Below are 19,600 nucleotides of genomic sequence, written 5' to 3'. Positions count from 1 at the left end.
TTGCGCCTGGGATGTTGATCCTACACTTGAACCTCAGCCTGGTCTCCCTCACCCCACTCCCCTTCCCTCTGGAAGGACTGTCGTCGGAAGTAGATACGCTTAGCCCACTTCCAGGCCTCAGACAGAGTCATGAAGACGATGACGTCTATAAACACGACAGCCCACTCCCAGCTGATACCCGTGTGTTGGAACACTACGTGGTTCAACTTGGGGATATAAAGAACCGGGAAGACGGTGAAGAAGACACCAAAGACGGCCCAGAACAGAAACTGGTTACCCCAGAGGTGAGCCAGCCAGGCCTTGAATCCCTTGGGCATGTTGAACAGCGAGCGTCGGAAATCGATGAGGCCCCAGGCAAAGAGGAGGAAGATCCAGGTCATGGTGGTGAAGCAGGTAGCGCGGGCACGGTATACGGCATCACAGGCCTCTGAATAATCGCTGTTGCAATTCTCGCCCAAGTTGCCGTCGCTGAAGCCAAAGATGACGATAGTGAAGGAGCCGAGGACGCACCCGGCCATGATGGTGCCGTAGACGACCATGTCGACGAGGAACTCGGGGGTGAATACGCCATATTTGAGCTGTTGGTGGTTAACATTTGGACTTTTAAGGAGGTAGGTCGACTTACATTCTGAGGGGGTCGGTTGAGGATGTCAGGGACAGCCTTTTCAAAGCCAAGGCCAGTCTCGCAGAATGCACCAGTGCCCATGAGCATCCAGATGATCTCGACGGGTGTGAGTTGATAGACAGACACGCCGTTCTTATCCTTGAAAGCGAGGCCGGCGAGAAGCGTCACGACAAAGCCGATATTGGCGGCCAAGACGTGTAAGATGAACTTTTGGATGTTGTCAAAGATGCGGCGACCTTCCTCGATGGCGTTGAGAATAGACGTAAAGTTGTCGTCGGTGAGGATAATGTCTGATGATTCTTTGGCCACGTCTGAGCCCGTTCCCATTGCGATGCCCACATCAGCTCGCTTCAGACTTGGACTATCGTTGACGCCATCACCGGTCATGGCGACGTAGCGCTGTCGACGATGTAGAGCCTCGATCATCCTGACCTTTGTACTTGGGGCACAGCGAGCTACGACAAGAGGAAGCTGGGGCATGCCGTCGATCTGGGCGTCGGTGAGGGCGTCAAATTCGTGTGCAGCCATCATAATGGTCTCGGCCACATCTGCAGAGAGCAGTTGAGTCTGTTCAGGAGAAGGCAGGATACCGACGTCGATGGCGATGGCGCGCGCAGTCTGAGGATGATCTCCCGTGAGCATGTGGACGACGATACCGGCTCCTTGACAAGCGCGAACACTAGGAAGAGACTCTGGACGAGGAGGGTCGTAAATGCCAATGAGGCCTCGGAAGATGAGGTCTCGCTCAAAGAGGTCGCGGTTGGGAACGATGTCGTCGACAAACTCGGACTCGGAGACGACCCGGCTGTTGAGCTTGTGGGCGAGGGCAAGAACACGGAGACCTTGGCTTGCGAGGGCTTCCATGTTGAGGTGGATGTTTTGGCTGACCTCTGAGGTGAGGGGCTGGATGCTGTCACCGATGGCAATGGACTTGCATGAAGAGATGACTCGTTCAACGGCGCCCTAGCGGATGTTAGTGATAGAAACAAGAGGACATTGCTATGTGCTGACTTTGGTAAAAACGTGAGTCTCATTTAACTTGAGATTGTGAAAGAGAACCGTCATCTTCTTCACATCCGAATCAAAGGGATACTCGGCGACATGCTTCCACTCAGCCTTCTGACCCTGGGTAAGCTTCAACCTGTTCCAACCAAAACGACCAGCAAACACCTCTATAGCAATCTCTGTGGGAGCACCCTTGGCCTTCCACTCGCCCGGGTTAGCAGAGCTGCTGTCGCTCTGCTCGACGGTGGCCAGGTTGGCCAGTGACGCGACGTTGAGATACCACTGCAGGCTGTGGTTTGAGGCCACCTCGTCGTGGGGAGATATCGGTGACCCCTCGCTCTTCTCCTCAGCAGCTTGCCTAGGCTCGGAGCTGTCGAGAAGGACTTGACCGGCCGTGGGGTTGTACACCTCGCTCGTCGCCTCGACCGAGTATGTTCCACAACCCGGAACCCATGCCTTTCGTACCACCATGCGCCCCTGGGTGATGGTCCCGGTCTTGTCGGAGCAGATGTCTAGAGAGGAAGCGGTTAGCCGTTTGGTTCGAACACGGGTGCGCATGAAAAGGAGAGGAAGACTCATACTCGTCACACCGCCCAGGGCCTCGAGACTGGAGAGGTTTCGGACAATGACATGTCGCTCAAGCATCTTCTTTGTGCCGGCCGCCATGGTCAGGGTCAGGACGAGGAGCAGAGACACGGGGATAGTTCCGATGGCCGTCGTGATGGCGTAGATTATGACATCCCTGCGTGAGTCGAAGCTGTTGGCCCCGAGCACCACGATGGCGCACACGATGGCGAAGACGAAGAGGGACAGGAACAGTTGAGAGAGCTTCTTCTGCAGAGGCGTACCGACTGTGAGACCCAGGAACTCACCCATCCAGTCGTACACCGAGTCCCATACTTTGAGGGCTGCTGAACGTTGGGTATCGTCACGGTACCCCTTGAGGTCGGATCCGGTGCTGCTGAGGGCTCCAGCGATGAGGCCGATCTCGGTGAACATGCCAGTAGCAAAGACTACACCGCGACCACGGCCTTTAGTAATGATGGATGAACTGTACACGACATTGAGACGGTCTCCAGGGCCGGTATCGGCATCAAACGTCAACTTGGGAATCTTGAGGATAGGCACCGACTCTCCAGTAAGAAGAGCCTCATCAGCCTCAAGGTTAACAGCCTCAATGAGTCGAATATCAGCAGGAACCGAATCACCAGTAGCCAAGTCGACGATATCTCCAGGGACGACATCAGAAGTCTGAATGGTGATTGTCTTGCCGCCCCGAAAGACCTTGCAGTTGGGTGTGCCAAGAGTACGCAGAGAGTCGATAGTCTTTTCAGCCTGAAGACTCTGGAAGAAGCCAATGAAGATGTTGAGGATGATGATTCCGGCTAGAATACCTCCTGGGATCCAAGCTTGGATGCCGAAGCTCGCGGCTAACGCCAGAACAAGTACCTGGCTAGCCCGGCGGCCACCGTTAGAAGGTGTCACAATGGAATTGAGGTTCAGTGTAAGTCTAGGGTTGACGCACCAAAGTCATTGCGTTAAAGACTTGCTCGAAAAAGATCTTGACGGGCTGAACGCCCTTCTTTTGCTCGAGCTCGTTTGGCCCCATATCCTCTAGTCGTTGGGCAATTTCTTCAGGTGCAAGACCTGTTGCTGCATTACTGCCGAGTTCATCGAGGACTTGTTGGCTGGTCAAGCTGTGGGGAGGTTGAGAAAGGGGCTTGTTGGACTGGCCCGAGACGTGCTCTCCCAAGACGGGAGCATGGACTACTCGTTTGCCCATGGTCGAGAACTTGATTGATCAAAACTTGAAAAGCTTTCAATTAGTGACAGAAATCTCAATGCCAGTTGTTAGTCAAGGTGGAGGGAGCTGCCATTAAATAGTCGAGGATCGCCGAGTCAACGCCATGTGGTTATCCCCACGCAACCCTGAGAGATCAGTCACTCGTCATAGGATGCATACGAAAGATCTTACTTGGCCACCAACGATGACCCTAAACGGCAGGGCCGAAGACTTAAAATCGGAACAAGCACCATCGCCAACCTCTCGGCACTCGATGGCGCCTAAACTTCCTAATATGGTGATGCCAAGAGACAGAATAGTGGATCTTTTGACTCAAAGATTTAACATGATTCGCCATCCTTCCAAAACCTGGAGATCAGCAACTGGCCCTAGCCACCACCCGCCCGGTCCGTTGTCTTGCTCGCCCACGGGGAAGCATGTAACCAGACAATTATAACTTCCCAGTCCGGTCCATTGTCTTGCTATTGGGTAATAGAATGCTGGATACTCGGCCAAAGGAAGGGTATGGTCCAATGAGTTTTCCAGCTGTGAAATTAGGCTTTGTTGGAGAGAGTGCCCTGGCGCTTGAGCACGACATTTTGACATACCGCTACTCTAGATTCTTGTACGTAATGAGTTGCCCTTCAGTCTCGAAAACTGCTTATGCTCGGTTTGCCTAAATGAGAGCGGTATTATGATGCTGGTTATTGGAATGCTCAACTTAAGAGTCGGCTATTAAGAAATGTCGGTTATGTGTAACTTGGGAACACAGTATTCAAACAGTATTACAACGTGCCATAGATCGAGTACCCCATCAATAGTAACGCCAATAACAACCTGTACACGCAAACACCCCAACACTATAACAACCAGGTATCTCCAAGCAACTGTCACCTACCCATATTATATGGCCCAGCCACATAGACAACCAATAAGAAAACAAACACAACCTACAGTCAACGCCTCGCAGCAACCCGAGTCCCATTCTTAGAACACAACGCCAAGGCGTACAGCTCCATCCAATCCCTATCATCCCTCGACTCCAGCCGAGTATACGTCTGCGCCATCCTAGCCACAACGTAGTGCGTTTCCAGAAGCGCATACTGTTCTGTCATATAAACCGTCAGCCCTGTACGACACGCCTCTCGAGTCAGAAAACTCACGCCCGATGCAGGCCCGGGCGCCGCCGTTGAAGGGGAGATATCCCCAGCCCGGTCTCAGGTCCCGCCACCGCTCGGGAATAAACTCTTCGGCGCAGGGACCAAAGACGGCCTCGCTGCGGTGCATGGCGTAGACGTTGTAGAACATGGCGGTGCCCCTGGGGACGAGGAGGGGGGACTGCCCGTCGGCGCCGCCACCACGAGGGATGGTCGTGTCCCTGACTGCGACACGGGCGTTTGTGGGGATGACAGGATGCAACCTCAGGGCTGAGGACGTGTTAGAGGGCTGACGGTTGTAGGGAGTGGCTTGACTCACATTCGTTGACGCACCACTTCATGTAAGTCATCTCCTTGAGTTGGTGAGCTGTGGGCGGTTCTTGGCCAGAGATGTGGAGGACTTCTTGTCGAAGCTTGGCAAAGATGTCTGGGTTCTTGGATAAGACAAAGAAGAGGTTGCTCAACAAGCTCGAGGTAGTGTCTCTGCTTGCCAAGAGGATGTGGAGGATCTGATCACTTAGACCCTTGCGGTCCTTTGCTATCGCCATCATGTCTGCCAAGAAATTACTCCCGGGGTTGCTTTCTTTTGAGTGTTGAAGTGACTCGTCGATAAACTTGTCGAGATACTCATACACTCTCTTCTTGGCCTTCTTGGCTTTGAAGTTGAACTTGAGTTGGTGAAGAGGGCCCAGTTGCATCTGCTGGATGATCTCCTCGGAGCAGACCATGTAGTCATCGACAAACTGCTGCTCTCGAGAGTGATCGCCTTTGTTTCGGAGCATGCCTGTCGAGTGTCCCATGAGAAACTCTGTTGCTACGTCCATGGTGAGACCTAGAAACAGAGGCTGAAGGTCAACCTCGGACCCATCAGTTGGAACATGACTTGTAAAAGCTTGAAAGTTACGTTCAAGAGTTTCAAGAAAAGGAGCAGGGTTTTCTTTCTTGAAGCTTCGTCTCAGAACGGTTCGAGCATGCTTCCATGTGTGTCCTGAGAGGACAAAGATGCCTCGGCCAAAGACATGTCCGATGACCGAGGTGCGAAACTCTGGAAGATCAAAGTCCTCAGAGGCAGTGGCAAGAATCTGTTTGAGGTTGAGAGGATCGCAGGTGTAAACACACTGCCAAGTCCACCTCTTTTCTACGTACGTGGTTCCCATCTCCTTGAACGCCGCCCACGTACTATCCAGGTATCGCTCCGGGGCATGGCTGAACAAAGCTCTGTATAGAAAGTCAAACCCGATGATGGGGTCTTTGACAGCAACTTTGCTCCTAGCTTCCCGGCAGCCCCGGGCCTGTGCGAGTCTCCATCTCCGCAAGTATGTCTCAAGGGCGCGGAGCGGGAACGGGACGAGGAGGAGGACGATGGTGAGGACGAGGTGTTGCTCGAGGAACTTGGTTAACAGCGGGCTCAACATCTTGATGATAGACATGAATGGAGCATGCTAAAACAAGAAGAGTACAAGGGTTGGTGAGAGTAAAGGGAAAAAGAGGCTTGACAGCCACTGGAGGTCCCGTGGTGGGCTCGGGGAGGTAAATGTAATGCCCTCAAATTATCCCCGACAGCCTGAATCAATGTCCCAGATCCGGGCCACAAGCATACGCCCCCTTATTGAGCCGTGCCAGCACCGAGCTAGCATCCATCCATTCCTCTGGCTTGCCGCTGCTGGGCTGTGCCGTGCCGTAGTTTCAGCCCGCCAAGATGCCATGGCTTTGAAGGGAGGCAGCTGATGTCACCTACAGATCCTCTCCTCGTCAAGGACTTATAATCTCGACTCCCTATCGTATTCAAAAACGACAACACCAAGGGGGCCATTGGGGTCCAGCTTAGAATAGGGTCCCCTGGACAATGCCTTGCCCCCACAGCCTTTTGAGCTGGCACTAACAATACCTCCTGCGGTGAAACAAGAAAACAAGAAAGTGGCATCATGGGCATTCCTCTCGCCCTGAAAAAGAAAAAGACGATCTCATAGGATGGAGATATGCCGTGTTCCTCCAGTGACATCGGGACCTGACGTGCTCAGGGCAGTAGCTCGCAGATCTAAGGGGGCATGATTTGTGCCTCGCTCCTGGGACCTTGTCATCATCTTTTCCCGGCTGTGCTCGTAATTGCTTGGTTCCTAGATATAGTCAGCTGAATGTATTCAGAGCCTGACCAAGCCACACATAATGCCTGCTGTAGTGACACAACTACGTCCTAGAGATAGGATTTTTCTCTCTGTTCATGCTCAGGGGCAAAAGAAAACCGGGAACTGACAGCCGGCTCGCCGGGATCTCAATGACAGCGCATACAGCACATGAACACACACACACACAACACGCAAGATCCCAGATGCGGCACGGTCCGAGACAGCGTAATTGACCATGAGACAGGGTCTACCAGAGGTCTGCCACCCCGGGGAGAAGTAGAGTAAAAAGGTTGTGCGCGGTGAGATTCCAAATTAGAGGCACTCCTCCGAAAGGTTGGACTAGATGGATGTACCTGAACCTGAAAGAAGGGGGAACTCTTGCAGACGCCACTGAAGAATCTGGCAGTAGGACTTTGATGTCATTCGTTGTCTTGAGCCGAAATGCCTAGAAATAGCCTATATAGCACCGAACTAAAAAGTCCTGAGAGTCCTAAACGAGGCAGCCGACGAGGCAGAGATAGTTGTTCAAGCTACTGGTTTCTATCCTTGGAAACAAACGCCCCGTTCATGCCTAGAGTGTTCAAAAACCGGTCTAACCTGGCGTCGATCCGCTGTCCATGCGTATCTTGCGCATTGCGACGGGGTATACGGCCCACAGATCCCCCATACTTGTATGCACGACATCGCAGCTTCACCGGAACGTCAAAGACACACGTACCGGCGGCCCGAGATGTGACCTTTTCCCGTGTGTGTGGTCTCCCCCAGAGCGGATAGCTAATAGATACTCCGCTGTCAAGTGGAATTCCCCAATCTACAGGTGAATTCAGGCTGTTGGAGACCAAGAGCAGGGGTCTTACAGATCGATTGGCTTCTCCAGCAAGGTACCCTTCGGTGTTGTTGTTTAGCCTATAAGTGATCGACATGCTACAGCAGGGATTCACATCCTGTTGGTTTGTTTCCCCTTCTGTGGCGCCGCCTTTCCCTTGTTCTTGCAGAACTTCAACGGCCTTCTCAAGCCTCTTATCATCAGCCCGGCGGGGACACTCCCACACGTCGATCCTTCTCATGTATCGAAAACGGTGACTTTGAATGTCTCAGATTGAGTTGTCTCAGTTGTCCACCACCCCCTCCACGAAGCACCTCGACGATCCTGCAACTTGGGGATACCGGGTCCGACGAACGAGTCCCCCTTCAGAAAGAAAGAGAGAGAGAGAGAGAGAGACAACTTCTCAGTGCGTGATACCCGGAAAAGACACGCTGTATGACGGGACGAAAATAAATGCGCCTCCGCCGTTGGCTCCCAGGGCGAGTGGCTGTCGACTGACACCGTCGATTGGATCGGGTGCACCACCTGTACGACTGTCTCGACCTCGTCTCCGACGTGTACAGTGTCAGCACGGCTCGGGCGGCCCAAGCTGTCGGGAACCCTTTCAGATATGACAATCTGGAGTTGCATGAATCTGACATGGATACAAAAGCCCCTAGCTATAGGCAGTGTCAAGATGCTGCCTGCGAGGTAACTCTTACGCCGGGGACTTTTCCAATTGTCTATGGGTCATGTATCGTATTTAACCCTGCATTCTTCTCTCTTTTATGGGCATGAAATTTGCAATTCATCATACATCCATTCTTTGCTGGGCTTGTTTCAGTCGACAGCTGTACCACTTACACGCGTGCTCAATATTGTTTCTGATTCAGCCTCTTTTGTTTCCCATCTCATAAGAGCAAAAAAGCTTACAATCTTTCTTGGCCATGGCGTCGTCTGTCTCACCCTCTATCGAGACACCAGACCAGCAAGTGCAGATCTCAGAGGTCTTTGGTAGTCCTGTTCCCGACTTGCATTTGACCCTCTGGGACTTGTTCCTCAATGCTGCCACTCTACACCCGCACCAAGACGCAATTGTCTCTCTGTGGCAGCCATGCGATTCCCCGGAAGATCCCCCCCGTCAAGCCCCGGATGGCAGTGATGTCTCATACCTGAGATGGTCCTACTCTCAACTCAGAGACAAGGCAGAGCGTCTTGCAGAGTCTCTTCAGACCTTGGGCTGTCTCCCGGGCATGCGACTGGCCGTTGTACTATGTAACTCGGCCGAATGGGGGCTTTTCTTCTGGGTGGCGGCCAAGCTTCAGATGGCGTTTGTGCCCATCGATGCAACCGTTGTCCAAGACTCCAAGGCTACGATCATTTCCGTTCGTCCACATGTGGTTGTGGTACAAGACGCAAAGAGTGCAACAGCCCTAAATTTCTCCAAGACATTTCTCTCTGAGCCAAGTCTTTGCATCTTATGTACAGGGGAGAATGTTGATGGCTGGGTTAAGCTATGCCGTGTTTCGACTATTCAACATCAAGTCGCCTCGGCTTTCATCTCCAATGCTACAGACAGCATTGAAGAGTATGAAAACGACGATCAGGCAGCTTTGATCGTCTTCACCAGCGGTACGACCGGCGAACCAAAAGGATGCTGGCACACAACCCGCAACCTTGTGTCCCAATGCTGCGATTTTGACCCAGAGGTCAACACCATGGGACCGCTGAGGTGGCTCGTCCACACACCCGTCTCACACATCTTTGCCATCAACAACTCCCTCCGCGCATGGCGCTGGGGTGGCACGGCCGTGTTCCCCTCGAGGACCTTCAACGTCGATGCGACCCTCGACGCCCTCGTGCGGGAGCAATGCTCCGTCATGTCGGCGACGCCCACGTTGGTCAAGGCTCTGATGGCGCACCCTTCATTTCCAGCCGTTGAGAAGCTTGATCTGAGGATTGTTACCATTGGTGGGACCTCTATTGGACCTGAGGATATACGTCTATGTCGTCAGGGGCTGGGTGCCAAGTGTGCCATTCAAGTGTATGGTATGAGTGAAGGAGCTCCTGTTATTACATGGCAGAGAACAGACCCTGATCTAGTTGATGGATGGCATCCAGGAGTTGGAAAAGTTCTGCCTGGTGCTGCTGTGAGGATTTGTAGGCCTGGAACAAGGGAGATACTACCTCGATTGGAGATTGGAGAGTTGCACATTGGCGGGACGTCTGTCATCACAAAGTACTTGGACAGGGATAATGACAGCACAATGTACAGAGATGAAACGGGGTCCTGGCTGATGACGGGAGATCAAGCACGAATAGATGAGAAGGGTGTGATATATATCCTCGGTCGATATAAGGACCTCATCATTCGAGGAGGAGAAAACATCTACCCTGCAAAGATTGAGCAGAAGCTGCAAGAGATTGATGGAATACAGGTAGGTTTCTTGCACTTTTGAAGGATCAACGCTGACAGTCAACAGGTCCAGGTCGTTGGAGTACCCGATGATCTTGCTGGTCAAGTACCAGTCGCTATTGTCGTCTTGCCCGAAGGCATTACCAAAGCTCAAGTGAGCGAAAAGGCCAGAAGCGCAGATCCAAGATACGCTCTGGATGAAGTCTACACTCTTGAGGAACTTGGTCTCAAGGCATTCCCGATAACAGCCCTCGGCAAAGTAAAGAAGCAAGAGTTGAAGAAGAGAGTGTTGGACCTCCGCCAGAAAAGTCAATCACAGCAACCACAGCCCAGTACCAAAGCACCTTCACAATCATTTGTCGACAAGCTCCTCGACATCTGGGACAAATTGACAGGCACTCGTCCGACCATCACCGAGAGCGTCAAGTATCTGGCCGATAGCATCACTCTACTCCGCTACTGTGATAACGTCCTGCGTGCTTGCGGCCAGCGGCTTTACTTGCAAGACTTTGCAGAGAACGACACAGTTGAGAAGCAAGCGCATCTTCTCCTATCTCGAGAAATGCAGCAGCTCCGTCTTGGTATCACCTCCAACACTCCAACACCATCCAAACCCCTCAACCAACCCCATCTCCCCCCATCCCCAAGACAAGACCAAACTCTCCCCAAAGACACCAAAATATTCACCGCAGCCCGAAAGGCTGTCATCCACGCTGGCCTCTCAGCCTCGGACATTGAAGACATCCTCCCCATCAGAGACTCTTTACATCGGACGGCCATTGGGCCGCGCCCGCAGTCCTACCACAGCCGCATGGTCTTCCGCGTCGTCGGTAACGTTGCGCAGCAGGAACAGATTCGGCGCGCTGTCGAGAGGGCGCTGGCTTCGCGACCTATGCTGAGGACCATTGTGTTCCCTAGTTCCGACGGGGCACCGTTTCACGCTGTGCTTTCACCTAGTGATGCGCTGTTTGCGGAGATTGTTCGTGAGGTTGTTGTCAATACCGAGGATGAAGCTTGGAGGCGCTTTAAAGACGACACGGCGCAAGGTCATTCGTCGCCATTCATGTTTCAAGGTGAATTGATCAAAGTCAATTCAGGAGAGATTTATCTCTGCTTCACCTTTAACCACTCCGTCATTGATGCCCTCTCCCTCACCCAATGGCATCACGAGCTGGATCGTTGGATCCAAGACATCAACGTCAGCATTCCTGCTCTTACTCCCTACCGACTCTTTTCAGACCTTTTCAGTCAGTACGAGGAGAGCGAGCCTGCACGAAAGAGTGTCTCATTTCACGTCAAGCGACTCCGAGGTATCTCACGCTTCAATCGCGCCTTGTGGCCTCCCCAAAGAGCACCTGGCATGATGATATGCAGCGACGAAGGTGGGCCACATACGAAAGAACGCTCTCGAATACGCGACAGAATATGGTCCGGCAAATGGGACACGCGCGCTCACGAGTTCCAGTATCCTCGCTCTGGTCGTGTCATTGCTCTGCCGGGCCTGGCCAGCATGAAGGAGAGGCATGGCATACATCCATCTCTCTTTGCCAAGAGTGCCATCATTCTCTTCAATGTGTTACAAACTGGCTCATCTCATGCTTTGCTCAATATCTGGGAAAGCGGACGCTCCTGGCCATTCGTCCCTAGTTGGATGGAGAAGCTTCTCCCGCCAGCAATGAGCATCGACGGCCCAACTGTTCAGTGGATATTGAACATGGCTGAAGTTGTCCACCATGAGACAATATTAGAGTTTCTACAGAGAATGGACATGGAGCAAGAACAGATCAGGGAACATGAACATGCTCCTTGGAACAAGGTTGTTCAAGCTCTGAGAGACGAAGGCGATGCGGCCGTCGAAGCATCCTTCAGACAGGCATTTGTCTGGGATGTCTCGATGGCTATGAGCCTGGCACGAGGAGATCAGTCAGACTTTACTACGCTTGAGCCGATTGCTCGCTACGACTGGCCAGACTGGTAAGCAGACACTCACCACTTACGAACGCTATTCTCTAACTGACATATTCGACAGCGGATTCTTTTGGAATGCCTTCATGATTGACTCTGTAAACTTATATTTCATTGCTTCGTGGGACACAGCACAGATGAATGCCATCGAGGTTGATGGGCACTGCGACTCTTTGTCCGATGTGATGCGCAAGTTGGCGGATGAGCGTAATTGGGAGAAGAGTGTAGGTGAAGTATTTTCTATCTGAGTAGAGTGACATATTAGTACAGTTCTATCTGAGTAAAGTCTATCTGAAGAATTTTGATACATAGAGTTGTCCCCTTAACAGCAATCCCAGCAAGAGTTCTATCTTTATTAGAAAGGAAAAAAGCCCTCCCGCGTGGGAGTGTACACCAACATTCCAATATCGCACACAGTCAGTGTTAAACCCCCAGGTTCTGCGCCTCACACATCTTTGCGTACATCCCACCTCGACCGATCAGCTCCTCATGTGTCCCGGATTCGACTACATCGCCTCCGTAGAAGACAAAGATACGGTCCGCACCTCGTATAGTCGACAGCCTATGCGCCACGGCAACTGTGATGCGGTCTCCCGCCGCTGCCTCCATGAGAGCCTTCTGTACCACCCTCTCGGACTCGGTATCCAGAGCACTGGTCGCCTCGTCCAGAAGGATAACCTTTGGTTTCCGGACTAGGGCTCGTGCAATCGCAACGCGCTGCCTCTGTCCGCCCGAGAGCTGGCTACCACCTTCGCCACAGGGTGTGTTCAAGCCTTCAGGGAGGGACATGACGAATTCCCAGGCGTTAGCTGCCCTGCAAGCCTCCTCTATCTCAGCCTCCGAAGCCACATTTTCGTCATCTTTTCCGTGGGATATGTTATCCCGGATGGATCCCGGGAACAGAGTCGGTTCTTGCTGGACCAGTGCAACTTGTTGCCGGTAAAGGCGTGGGTTGAGTGATGAGAGAGCCTCAGCCTGGTCAACAACAATCCTTCCGCTTGTCGGGTCGTAAAACCGCTCAAGCAAGGAGACCATTGTGCTCTTTCCGCAACCTGATGCGCCAACAAATGCCACAAACTCTCCGGGTCGAATCTGCACACAGTCATTAGCTTGGGGGCCCGCTAACCATGGTAGAGACACTTACATCTAGCGATACCCCTTTCAGCACCTTGATGTTGGGAGCCAAGGGGTACGAGAATTTGACCTTTTCAAACTGCAGGGAAGTGCAGCCCTTCGCGGGTCCAACATCGCGATTTTCGTCACTCTCGGTGATCTCGGGCTCCAGATCCAGCATCCAGAAGTAGTAGTTGGCAGCCTGAACAGCCTTGGAGAAGCCTACCAAACGTCAGTCTAGGCGATGCGAAGAGATCAATAGCACTTACTGCTCGAGTACACAAACATCTGCCCCGCGCCCTGGCCGCAGAAGTACACTGCCATGAACGACGCAATGAATTGGTAGAATGTGACCTTGCCCTCACTGATGAGTTTGGATCCCCACCTGCACAACCTGTTAGTCAAAGACCCAGCAAGTAATGGTTCAACTGACCAAAATCCCAATCCTAGCATAAAGAATTCAATAGACTGCGTCAGAGCAAACCAGATCATCATGTGGAACAGCCCTGGAACAGAAGTTGAGATGGCTGTATCCAGTTCATGAGCATAACTGGCCAGAACACTCGGTTCGATGGCAAGCGAAGAAACTGTCCTGATGGCCATGACCGTCTCCGAAGCCACAGCTGAGCTGGCAGCGTATCTCTTGGACATTCCAGCATCGACCTTTGCTTCGAGCCGAACTCTTGAATAACCAGCGAGAATCATCGGCGGGAGAGCCACGAACACACCAACAACAGCGACTCTCCAAGATACGGCCAACGCCAGCACAGAGCTGATGAGGACATTAATGCCAGCCAGAACAACAAGTCCAACATTTATACCCATGAGTTCCAAGATGGCTTGCGGGTACGAGTCTAGCCGGCTCATCAGCGCACCAACGGCGTTCTCGGGTCGGTCGAAGAATCGCAGATCTTGCTTGAGGACCTGGTCGAAAAGCTCCAGGCGGGCCTTTCTGCTCAGCGTCTGGGCAATGATGTTTGTGCCCCAGCCCATGATGAAGTAGGCGACGAAGCTACCAAGGCCCATGATGAAGAACATGAGGGCGAAGAAGTTGCCACGGGACACCATGTTGCTTGATGTTGATGCGTCCAAGATCTTGGCTAGCAATACGGCTTGTCCAGGGAAAATCGCAGCTAAGATTCATGGGTCAGCAATTCCAATGAGCACTCGAATTTCTATCAAAGGTAGACTTACCGCCTGCAATACAGGTGAGTATCGCAACGAAATACCAGACCGCTAGTTCCGGTGTCATGGAGATTAACTTCGCAACGGAGCGAATCAGTCCCAAAGGCTTGTAGTGATCAAAGTCCTCGCGGTGTCTCAGAGCCTGCAGCGCCGTTGCTTCCCTCGTCGGAGTCTTGGTAAGAGCAACCGGAATTGCATCTTCCGTATCGCTCGTGTCATCGTCTTTGGCTGTGGCGCTCTCAGGATCGTTTGATGGTGCAAGGTCTTGAGCTCGAACGAGCTTCTCATACAATCCACCACCAGTAGCGAGGTGCTCATGAGTACCCTGCTCGGAGATGCGCCCGTGTGACATGACGACGATGTTATCTGCCCCGCGAATCGTGGCGAGCTTGTGGGCGATCGTAATGGTGGTCCGGTTCTTCGAAGCATTGTCCAGCGCTTGTTGGACAATGTGCTCAGCTTGTGGATCGAGGGCACTTGTCGCTTCGTCGAGCAGGAGAATTTTGGGGTTAGAGATGATGCTCCTAGCGATCGCAATCCTCTGTTTCTGACCGCCTGAAAGGAGGCCACCCCTTTGACCAATGGTGGTATCGTATCCCTGGGCCAGCGCGGTAACAAAGTCATGCGCGAATGCCAGCTTTGCAGCATCCTCTACCCGTCTCTTCTTCTCCTCGACGGGGGCATCTTCCCAAGCTGTCCCTATCAGGCCGGTCACAATGTTGTCGTACACGCTTCCGCTGAACAAAACTGCCTCCTGCTGCACGAGACGGACGTTGGTCCTTAGCCATCTGAGATTTAGGGCCTTGATGTCCCGCCCATCGAGGGTAATTGTGCCTTGGGTTGGATTATACCAGCGTTCCAAGAGGCCAATGATGGTGCTCTTTCCAGAGCCACTTGGTCCCTTCTCTTGTCAGAATTGTCTTCGCGCATGGGTCATCTGCAGGACTTACCACAAGCGCAGTAACTTTGCCCTTTGGTACTGTGAGGGTGAAGTTGTCCAGGACTGTGACATCGGGTCGGCTAGGGTAACTAAATTGGACACCCTTGATCTCGATATTCCCTTGAACCTTGTCAGGCTTCTCGCCTGATTCGTCAAAGGGATTAATGGACGACTCCCGATCGATGAGACTAAACATCTCCACCGCAGCACTGGCGGCTCGATTGAAGACGAGAAGGTGTGGGACAATTGATGTGATTGTCTGGGCCGCAACAATGACAGAAAACACAACCCTATATCTCGGTTAGAAGTATGATACCAAAGGATGATTGGGTGACTTACGTGAAGACGGTGCCGATGCTTGCAATCTCACCCTTGCTAAGCATTCTGACTCCCTGCCAGAAGGACAGGCCCATTCCGCAGTACAAGACCGAATATTCACCACCAAAGGCGAACCCATACAGAACATTCTTCTTCATGCCGCGATTGTAAGCGTCCTCCAAGTATTCCTTATACTTGGCGACGAGACGTCGGCGAAGGCCGAAAGCTTGAACAGCACGCACCCCACCAAGAGTGCTCTCAGCGTAGCCGCCAGCCATGCCATATACCTTTAGAATGCCTGTTTCAACCAAGACATCGATCCATGATACAACTCCACAGATGAGAATGACCACCGGAACAATGCAAGAGGTGATCAGGGTCAACTTCCACTGGGTGATAAAGGCCACCACGAAGGCGGCGATGAAGGCGGATACGGCCTGTACAAACATCCCGAGCTTTTCAGCAGTACCCGATTGGATCAGCTTGCCACTTGAAGTCGTCTGCATGGATATTGAACCACTGGATCCTTGGTCGAAGAAGGCAATCTCTTGGCTGAAAGCCGAGTGGAGGTACCTCCAGCGGATGTTCCGTGTGAATCGGTGGGCCACATATGTGAAGAGGGATGAGTATATATATGTGCCTGCAAAGCGAGCGATTCCAATGTAGACGAAACGCAGTCTTCGAGGGTTAGTCTTCGTTTCGAGGAGAATAGGGATCGGGAGTATCTTACGCAGAGGTCCTTACCCGGGACATGAAGTCTGCCCGAGCGGATTCGGAAGTCAGAGGCTCGCTGAGAAGCGTAACAAAGTTGCCGAGTACAACGTTTACCATGGCCAAGGCAACGCCAGCAGCAATTGCGGCGATCACGGCGATGAATTCGAGAGTGTAAAGCCATTTGTCGCCATACGTGAAGACCCTCTTACGGACAATTAGATCATGTCACGAAAAAAGCGAAGCTTACTCACAAGATAGGCCCTGAATGCGGAAGGGCTTTGTTCTTCTCCATCGTTCGTTCCAATCCCTGCTTTCTTTTTTTCGGAGTCCTTTTCTCCCATCGTGGTGGTCGAATGTGTGCCCGTCAATGGTGTCGTCGGCTTGCATAGAACCTGCTCGGGAACAGGGAGTCTGGCACAGGTGACAAGGCAGCATTCGAAAAGTTTGCAAGGGGGCTATTGCCTCCTTATATTTGCGAAGAGTGGCCATAATCAATGACTGTCGAAATTACAAGAATATTGTCCACTCCGTCCTGGGTTGGAGGATTCTGCGGAGCTCGGAGACCCCGCGCTCCGAAGTTCCGGTCATCATTAACACAGAATCTGTATTACATAAGCCTCGATCTTCGGAGAGCCGGTGCCTCCGATCCCCGCCCACAGTATTAGAGCAGGACGGTTTCTCTCCTTCATCATTTATTCAACAACGGATGCTCCGAGGCTCCGAAACATCATCTACGATGGATCAGAAAATCCAGGATGACGACAGCCCGGGACATAACGAAGAAAAGGAGGGTGTGACGGAGTTCTTGCTTGCTGTAAGCCCGATATCAATCCTAATTACTCCCATGTGAATGCTAACAAGACCAGTGCGACCGATGCCGTCGAAGAAAGGTGAGTTCCGTCTCCGTCATGTTTTCATCCCTTTATTCCATCCAAGAGAAGCTTTCTGATACCTTCCACAGGTGAAATGTGGTCGAGGTCAGCCCTGTGAGCAATGCACCACAGCGGGAGCATCATGCGCCTATACCCTAGGCCTCAAGTCGAGAGTCCGCAGGCAACGCGTCACACTCTCCAACGACATGTGAGCTACAAGCACCTCTTCCTTGTAACTAGCCAGTTTCTCACCTCTACAAAGCGAGAAAAGTGTTGACCACATCGCTCGGACTGTGGATGAGCTAAAAATCATGGTGGCGGATCTCAGCAAACAACGTCCCTCATGTCCATCACCCGCACAGGAGGCGCCTGCGTCCTCGAGGAGCCATGCTACTCCGACGACCTCGTTCCCAACATCTTCTCAACATCGGCCAGCATCTGTTCAGACCCTCGGTGCAAGCCCTGCCAGCGCACCCACGGTGCCGCCGACCGAGTACACTGGCGAGTCATCTCCATTCGCGCATGTCCTGTTCGCCACTTCCTTTTTCCAGAACGCCGTTGGGAGCAGCTCCTCATTCCATGTCACGACGGAGATGGGCCCGGTGATACAAACCTTGAACAGCATTGCCAATGCCCAAAAACAGACCAACGATCCTGTTGAGGTGCTCTTCCCTTATGCCAGACCGCTGGAAGATGGGAGAAAGCCCACGTCATTCCCGTCGCCGCCACTGAATAGCGTCTTCGCATGCCTGAAGATGGCTCAAGGTAGACACAATTCTGGGCACCCCCTAATGTTGAGGTAGAGGACTGATTTAAATACAGAAAGCAACAAGGTCGACGCCATGTGGATCGCCGAGTTCGAAGATCTCAGCCATTTCACCGAATATGCGATCAAGGCCTGTGCTCCTGGCCCTGCATCTGAGGAGGAGATCATTATTGCAAATGCTGGCCTGTACTGGTTGTTCCTCGAATGTGCCAGTGTAGCCGATGATGAAGTGACCAGGCTTGATTTCGAGGCTCAGGCGACCTTGTGCCGAGAAAACCTCGAGACAGTCTTGGCTCACCTAGGGTTCCATATAAAAAGCACCCTAAACACGGCATACGCCCTCAACATGGCCGTGAGTTCGACATGACTCGACAACGTTTCGTTGGCTGACATACTCCAGGCAACCTATTGTCTTCAGACGACCAAGACATCTGCCGCATGGGGTTTTATCGTCACGGCATCCCACATTTGTCAGGCCCTCGGTCTGCACCGCTCTACAACCCTCTCTCTTGAGCCTCCGGTCCAGCAACGGAGGAAGCTCCGATTATTCTGGCTCGTATATTGCTCGGATAGATGGATTGCCCTGCGCATCGGACGGTCATCATCATTCCGAGACAATGATATAACTGTCCCTCGGCCACAGCGAAATCCCGGACCCGACTTGTTGATTAACAGACTGCTGCCTATATGGATCGAGGGCGGGTATGTGCAAGGGCGGATCTACGACGACGTGTACAGCCCTGGAGCTTTCCTGCAGCCTGAGCATGTTAGATATGCCCGGGCACGCACCCTTCTCTCGGAGATCCACTTGCTCATGGAGGCTGAAGATGCAATTGAGGTTTGTGATGATACTCCTTCATGACAGATACTAACTCATGGATCCAGAAAGAGAATGGGGCACAGTTTGCGGCAACTGGCCAACCGCTTATTACTCAGATTCTATGGCGATCAGACCATATTTGCAATTTGTCTATGCTAATACTGATCCATCGAAGCCTCCCTACTGCCGATCCTTCAAAGTCGTCATTCTCGGAGGAGTGCATCAGCAGCTGCCGGGATGCTCTAGAAGAACACCAACAGTGTATGGCCCTGATCGAGAGTGGCGGTACAAAGACGCGCTTTGTTGAACTATTTATAGGCTGGTAAGAAGACTTCTCATTCATGAGATCAACTACTCAAAAGCTCACCATTGGCACAGGTCCCTTCTACGGTCGCCCTTCATACCGTTCACCATCCTCTTCTGTCACATCATCGAATCTTCAAACGCATCCGATCTCGGCGCTTTGAAGAGGTTTATCGACGCCAGTGAGGGAGCAACATACACTGCGCGCCATCCCTCAACCCGGAATCAACTGCGGCTTTTCCAAGCATTGTACAGTGTGGCGGTCCGATTCATCAACCTCCAACAGGACAGTCTATCAGGGGAGGGTGTTTTTCCTAGTACCGAGAGCCACAGTGTCACAGGAGCTTCCTCCATTCCCACCACAGGGACTTTCGTGGCTGATGCGATGGACTACAGCTCAGCAGCTCCCGGGATTCAGGGGGCTGTAACTGAAGCAGCCACACTACAACCAGGGGAGGATCAGTTATTCGCTAATCTTGGAGCACAAGTCGACTCATCGGGGGGACTGCTAGCGAACTGGTTTATAAGCAACCAGGAGATCATGAAGATGCTCGAGAATAGCTAGAGCTTGTCTGTTGGCATATCGTTGCATTGTCTTGGATAGTCGAAAAGATGTGCTAACTCGAAGGAATTTGAAGGAGCTTTCCTGTTGCAATTGCCCTTCTATTTTCACCGTCCAAGAAAAGG

General features: G+C 52.4%; 5 protein-coding genes across 5 annotated transcripts; 2 read left to right on the top strand and 3 right to left on the bottom strand.

The window, feature by feature from the left end:
* Nucleotides 1–20: 20 nt before the first annotated feature.
* Nucleotides 21–3,413, bottom strand: NECHADRAFT_35238 (uncharacterized protein; the record flags this gene model as incomplete). Its single annotated transcript, XM_003052427.1, has 5 exons — nt 21–578; nt 626–1,588; nt 1,637–2,142; nt 2,212–3,079; nt 3,156–3,413. 5 exons carry the CDS (start codon nt 3,411–3,413, stop codon nt 21–23), a joined length of 3,153 nt encoding a protein of 1,050 aa, XP_003052473.1.
* Nucleotides 3,414–4,369: 956 nt separating this feature from the next.
* On the bottom strand, nt 4,370–5,985 carry NECHADRAFT_36424 (uncharacterized protein; the record flags this gene model as incomplete). Its single annotated transcript, XM_003052426.1, has 3 exons — nt 4,370–4,521; nt 4,577–4,840; nt 4,890–5,985. 3 exons carry the CDS (start codon nt 5,983–5,985, stop codon nt 4,370–4,372), a joined length of 1,512 nt encoding a protein of 503 aa, XP_003052472.1.
* Nucleotides 5,986–8,448: 2,463 nt separating this feature from the next.
* Nucleotides 8,449–12,130, top strand: NECHADRAFT_91669 (uncharacterized protein; the record flags this gene model as incomplete). The annotated part of the gene is made up of 3 exons (XM_003052897.1): nt 8,449–9,939; nt 9,985–11,805; nt 11,888–12,130. The coding sequence occupies 3 exons, from the start codon at nt 8,449–8,451 to the stop codon at nt 12,128–12,130; spliced, it is 3,555 nt and encodes a 1,184-aa protein (XP_003052943.1).
* A 175-nt stretch (nt 12,131–12,305) lies between these two features.
* Nucleotides 12,306–16,444, bottom strand: NECHADRAFT_77470 (uncharacterized protein; the record flags this gene model as incomplete). The annotated part of the gene is made up of 9 exons (XM_003052425.1): nt 12,306–12,974; nt 13,027–13,217; nt 13,265–13,380; nt 13,429–14,128; nt 14,190–15,084; nt 15,131–15,410; nt 15,460–16,130; nt 16,183–16,354; nt 16,404–16,444. 9 exons carry the CDS (start codon nt 16,442–16,444, stop codon nt 12,306–12,308), a joined length of 3,735 nt encoding a protein of 1,244 aa, XP_003052471.1.
* Nucleotides 16,445–16,888: 444 nt separating this feature from the next.
* NECHADRAFT_77469 (uncharacterized protein) lies at nt 16,889–19,478 on the top strand (the record flags this gene model as incomplete). The annotated part of the gene is made up of 9 exons (XM_003052896.1): nt 16,889–16,966; nt 17,019–17,042; nt 17,114–17,232; nt 17,269–17,789; nt 17,847–18,142; nt 18,209–18,492; nt 18,529–18,628; nt 18,676–18,932; nt 18,989–19,478. 9 exons carry the CDS (start codon nt 16,889–16,891, stop codon nt 19,476–19,478), a joined length of 2,169 nt encoding a protein of 722 aa, XP_003052942.1.
* Nucleotides 19,479–19,600: the final 122 nt, after the last annotated feature.

The sequence above is a fragment of the Fusarium vanettenii genome, assembly GCF_000151355.1.
Source record: "Fusarium vanettenii 77-13-4 chromosome 3 genomic scaffold NECHAsca_2_chr3_3_0, whole genome shotgun sequence".
NCBI classification, from domain to species: domain Eukaryota; kingdom Fungi; phylum Ascomycota; class Sordariomycetes; order Hypocreales; family Nectriaceae; genus Fusarium; species Fusarium vanettenii.
Note: the sequence above shows the minus strand (reverse complement) of the source record. Positions and strands in the feature narration are given on the sequence as shown.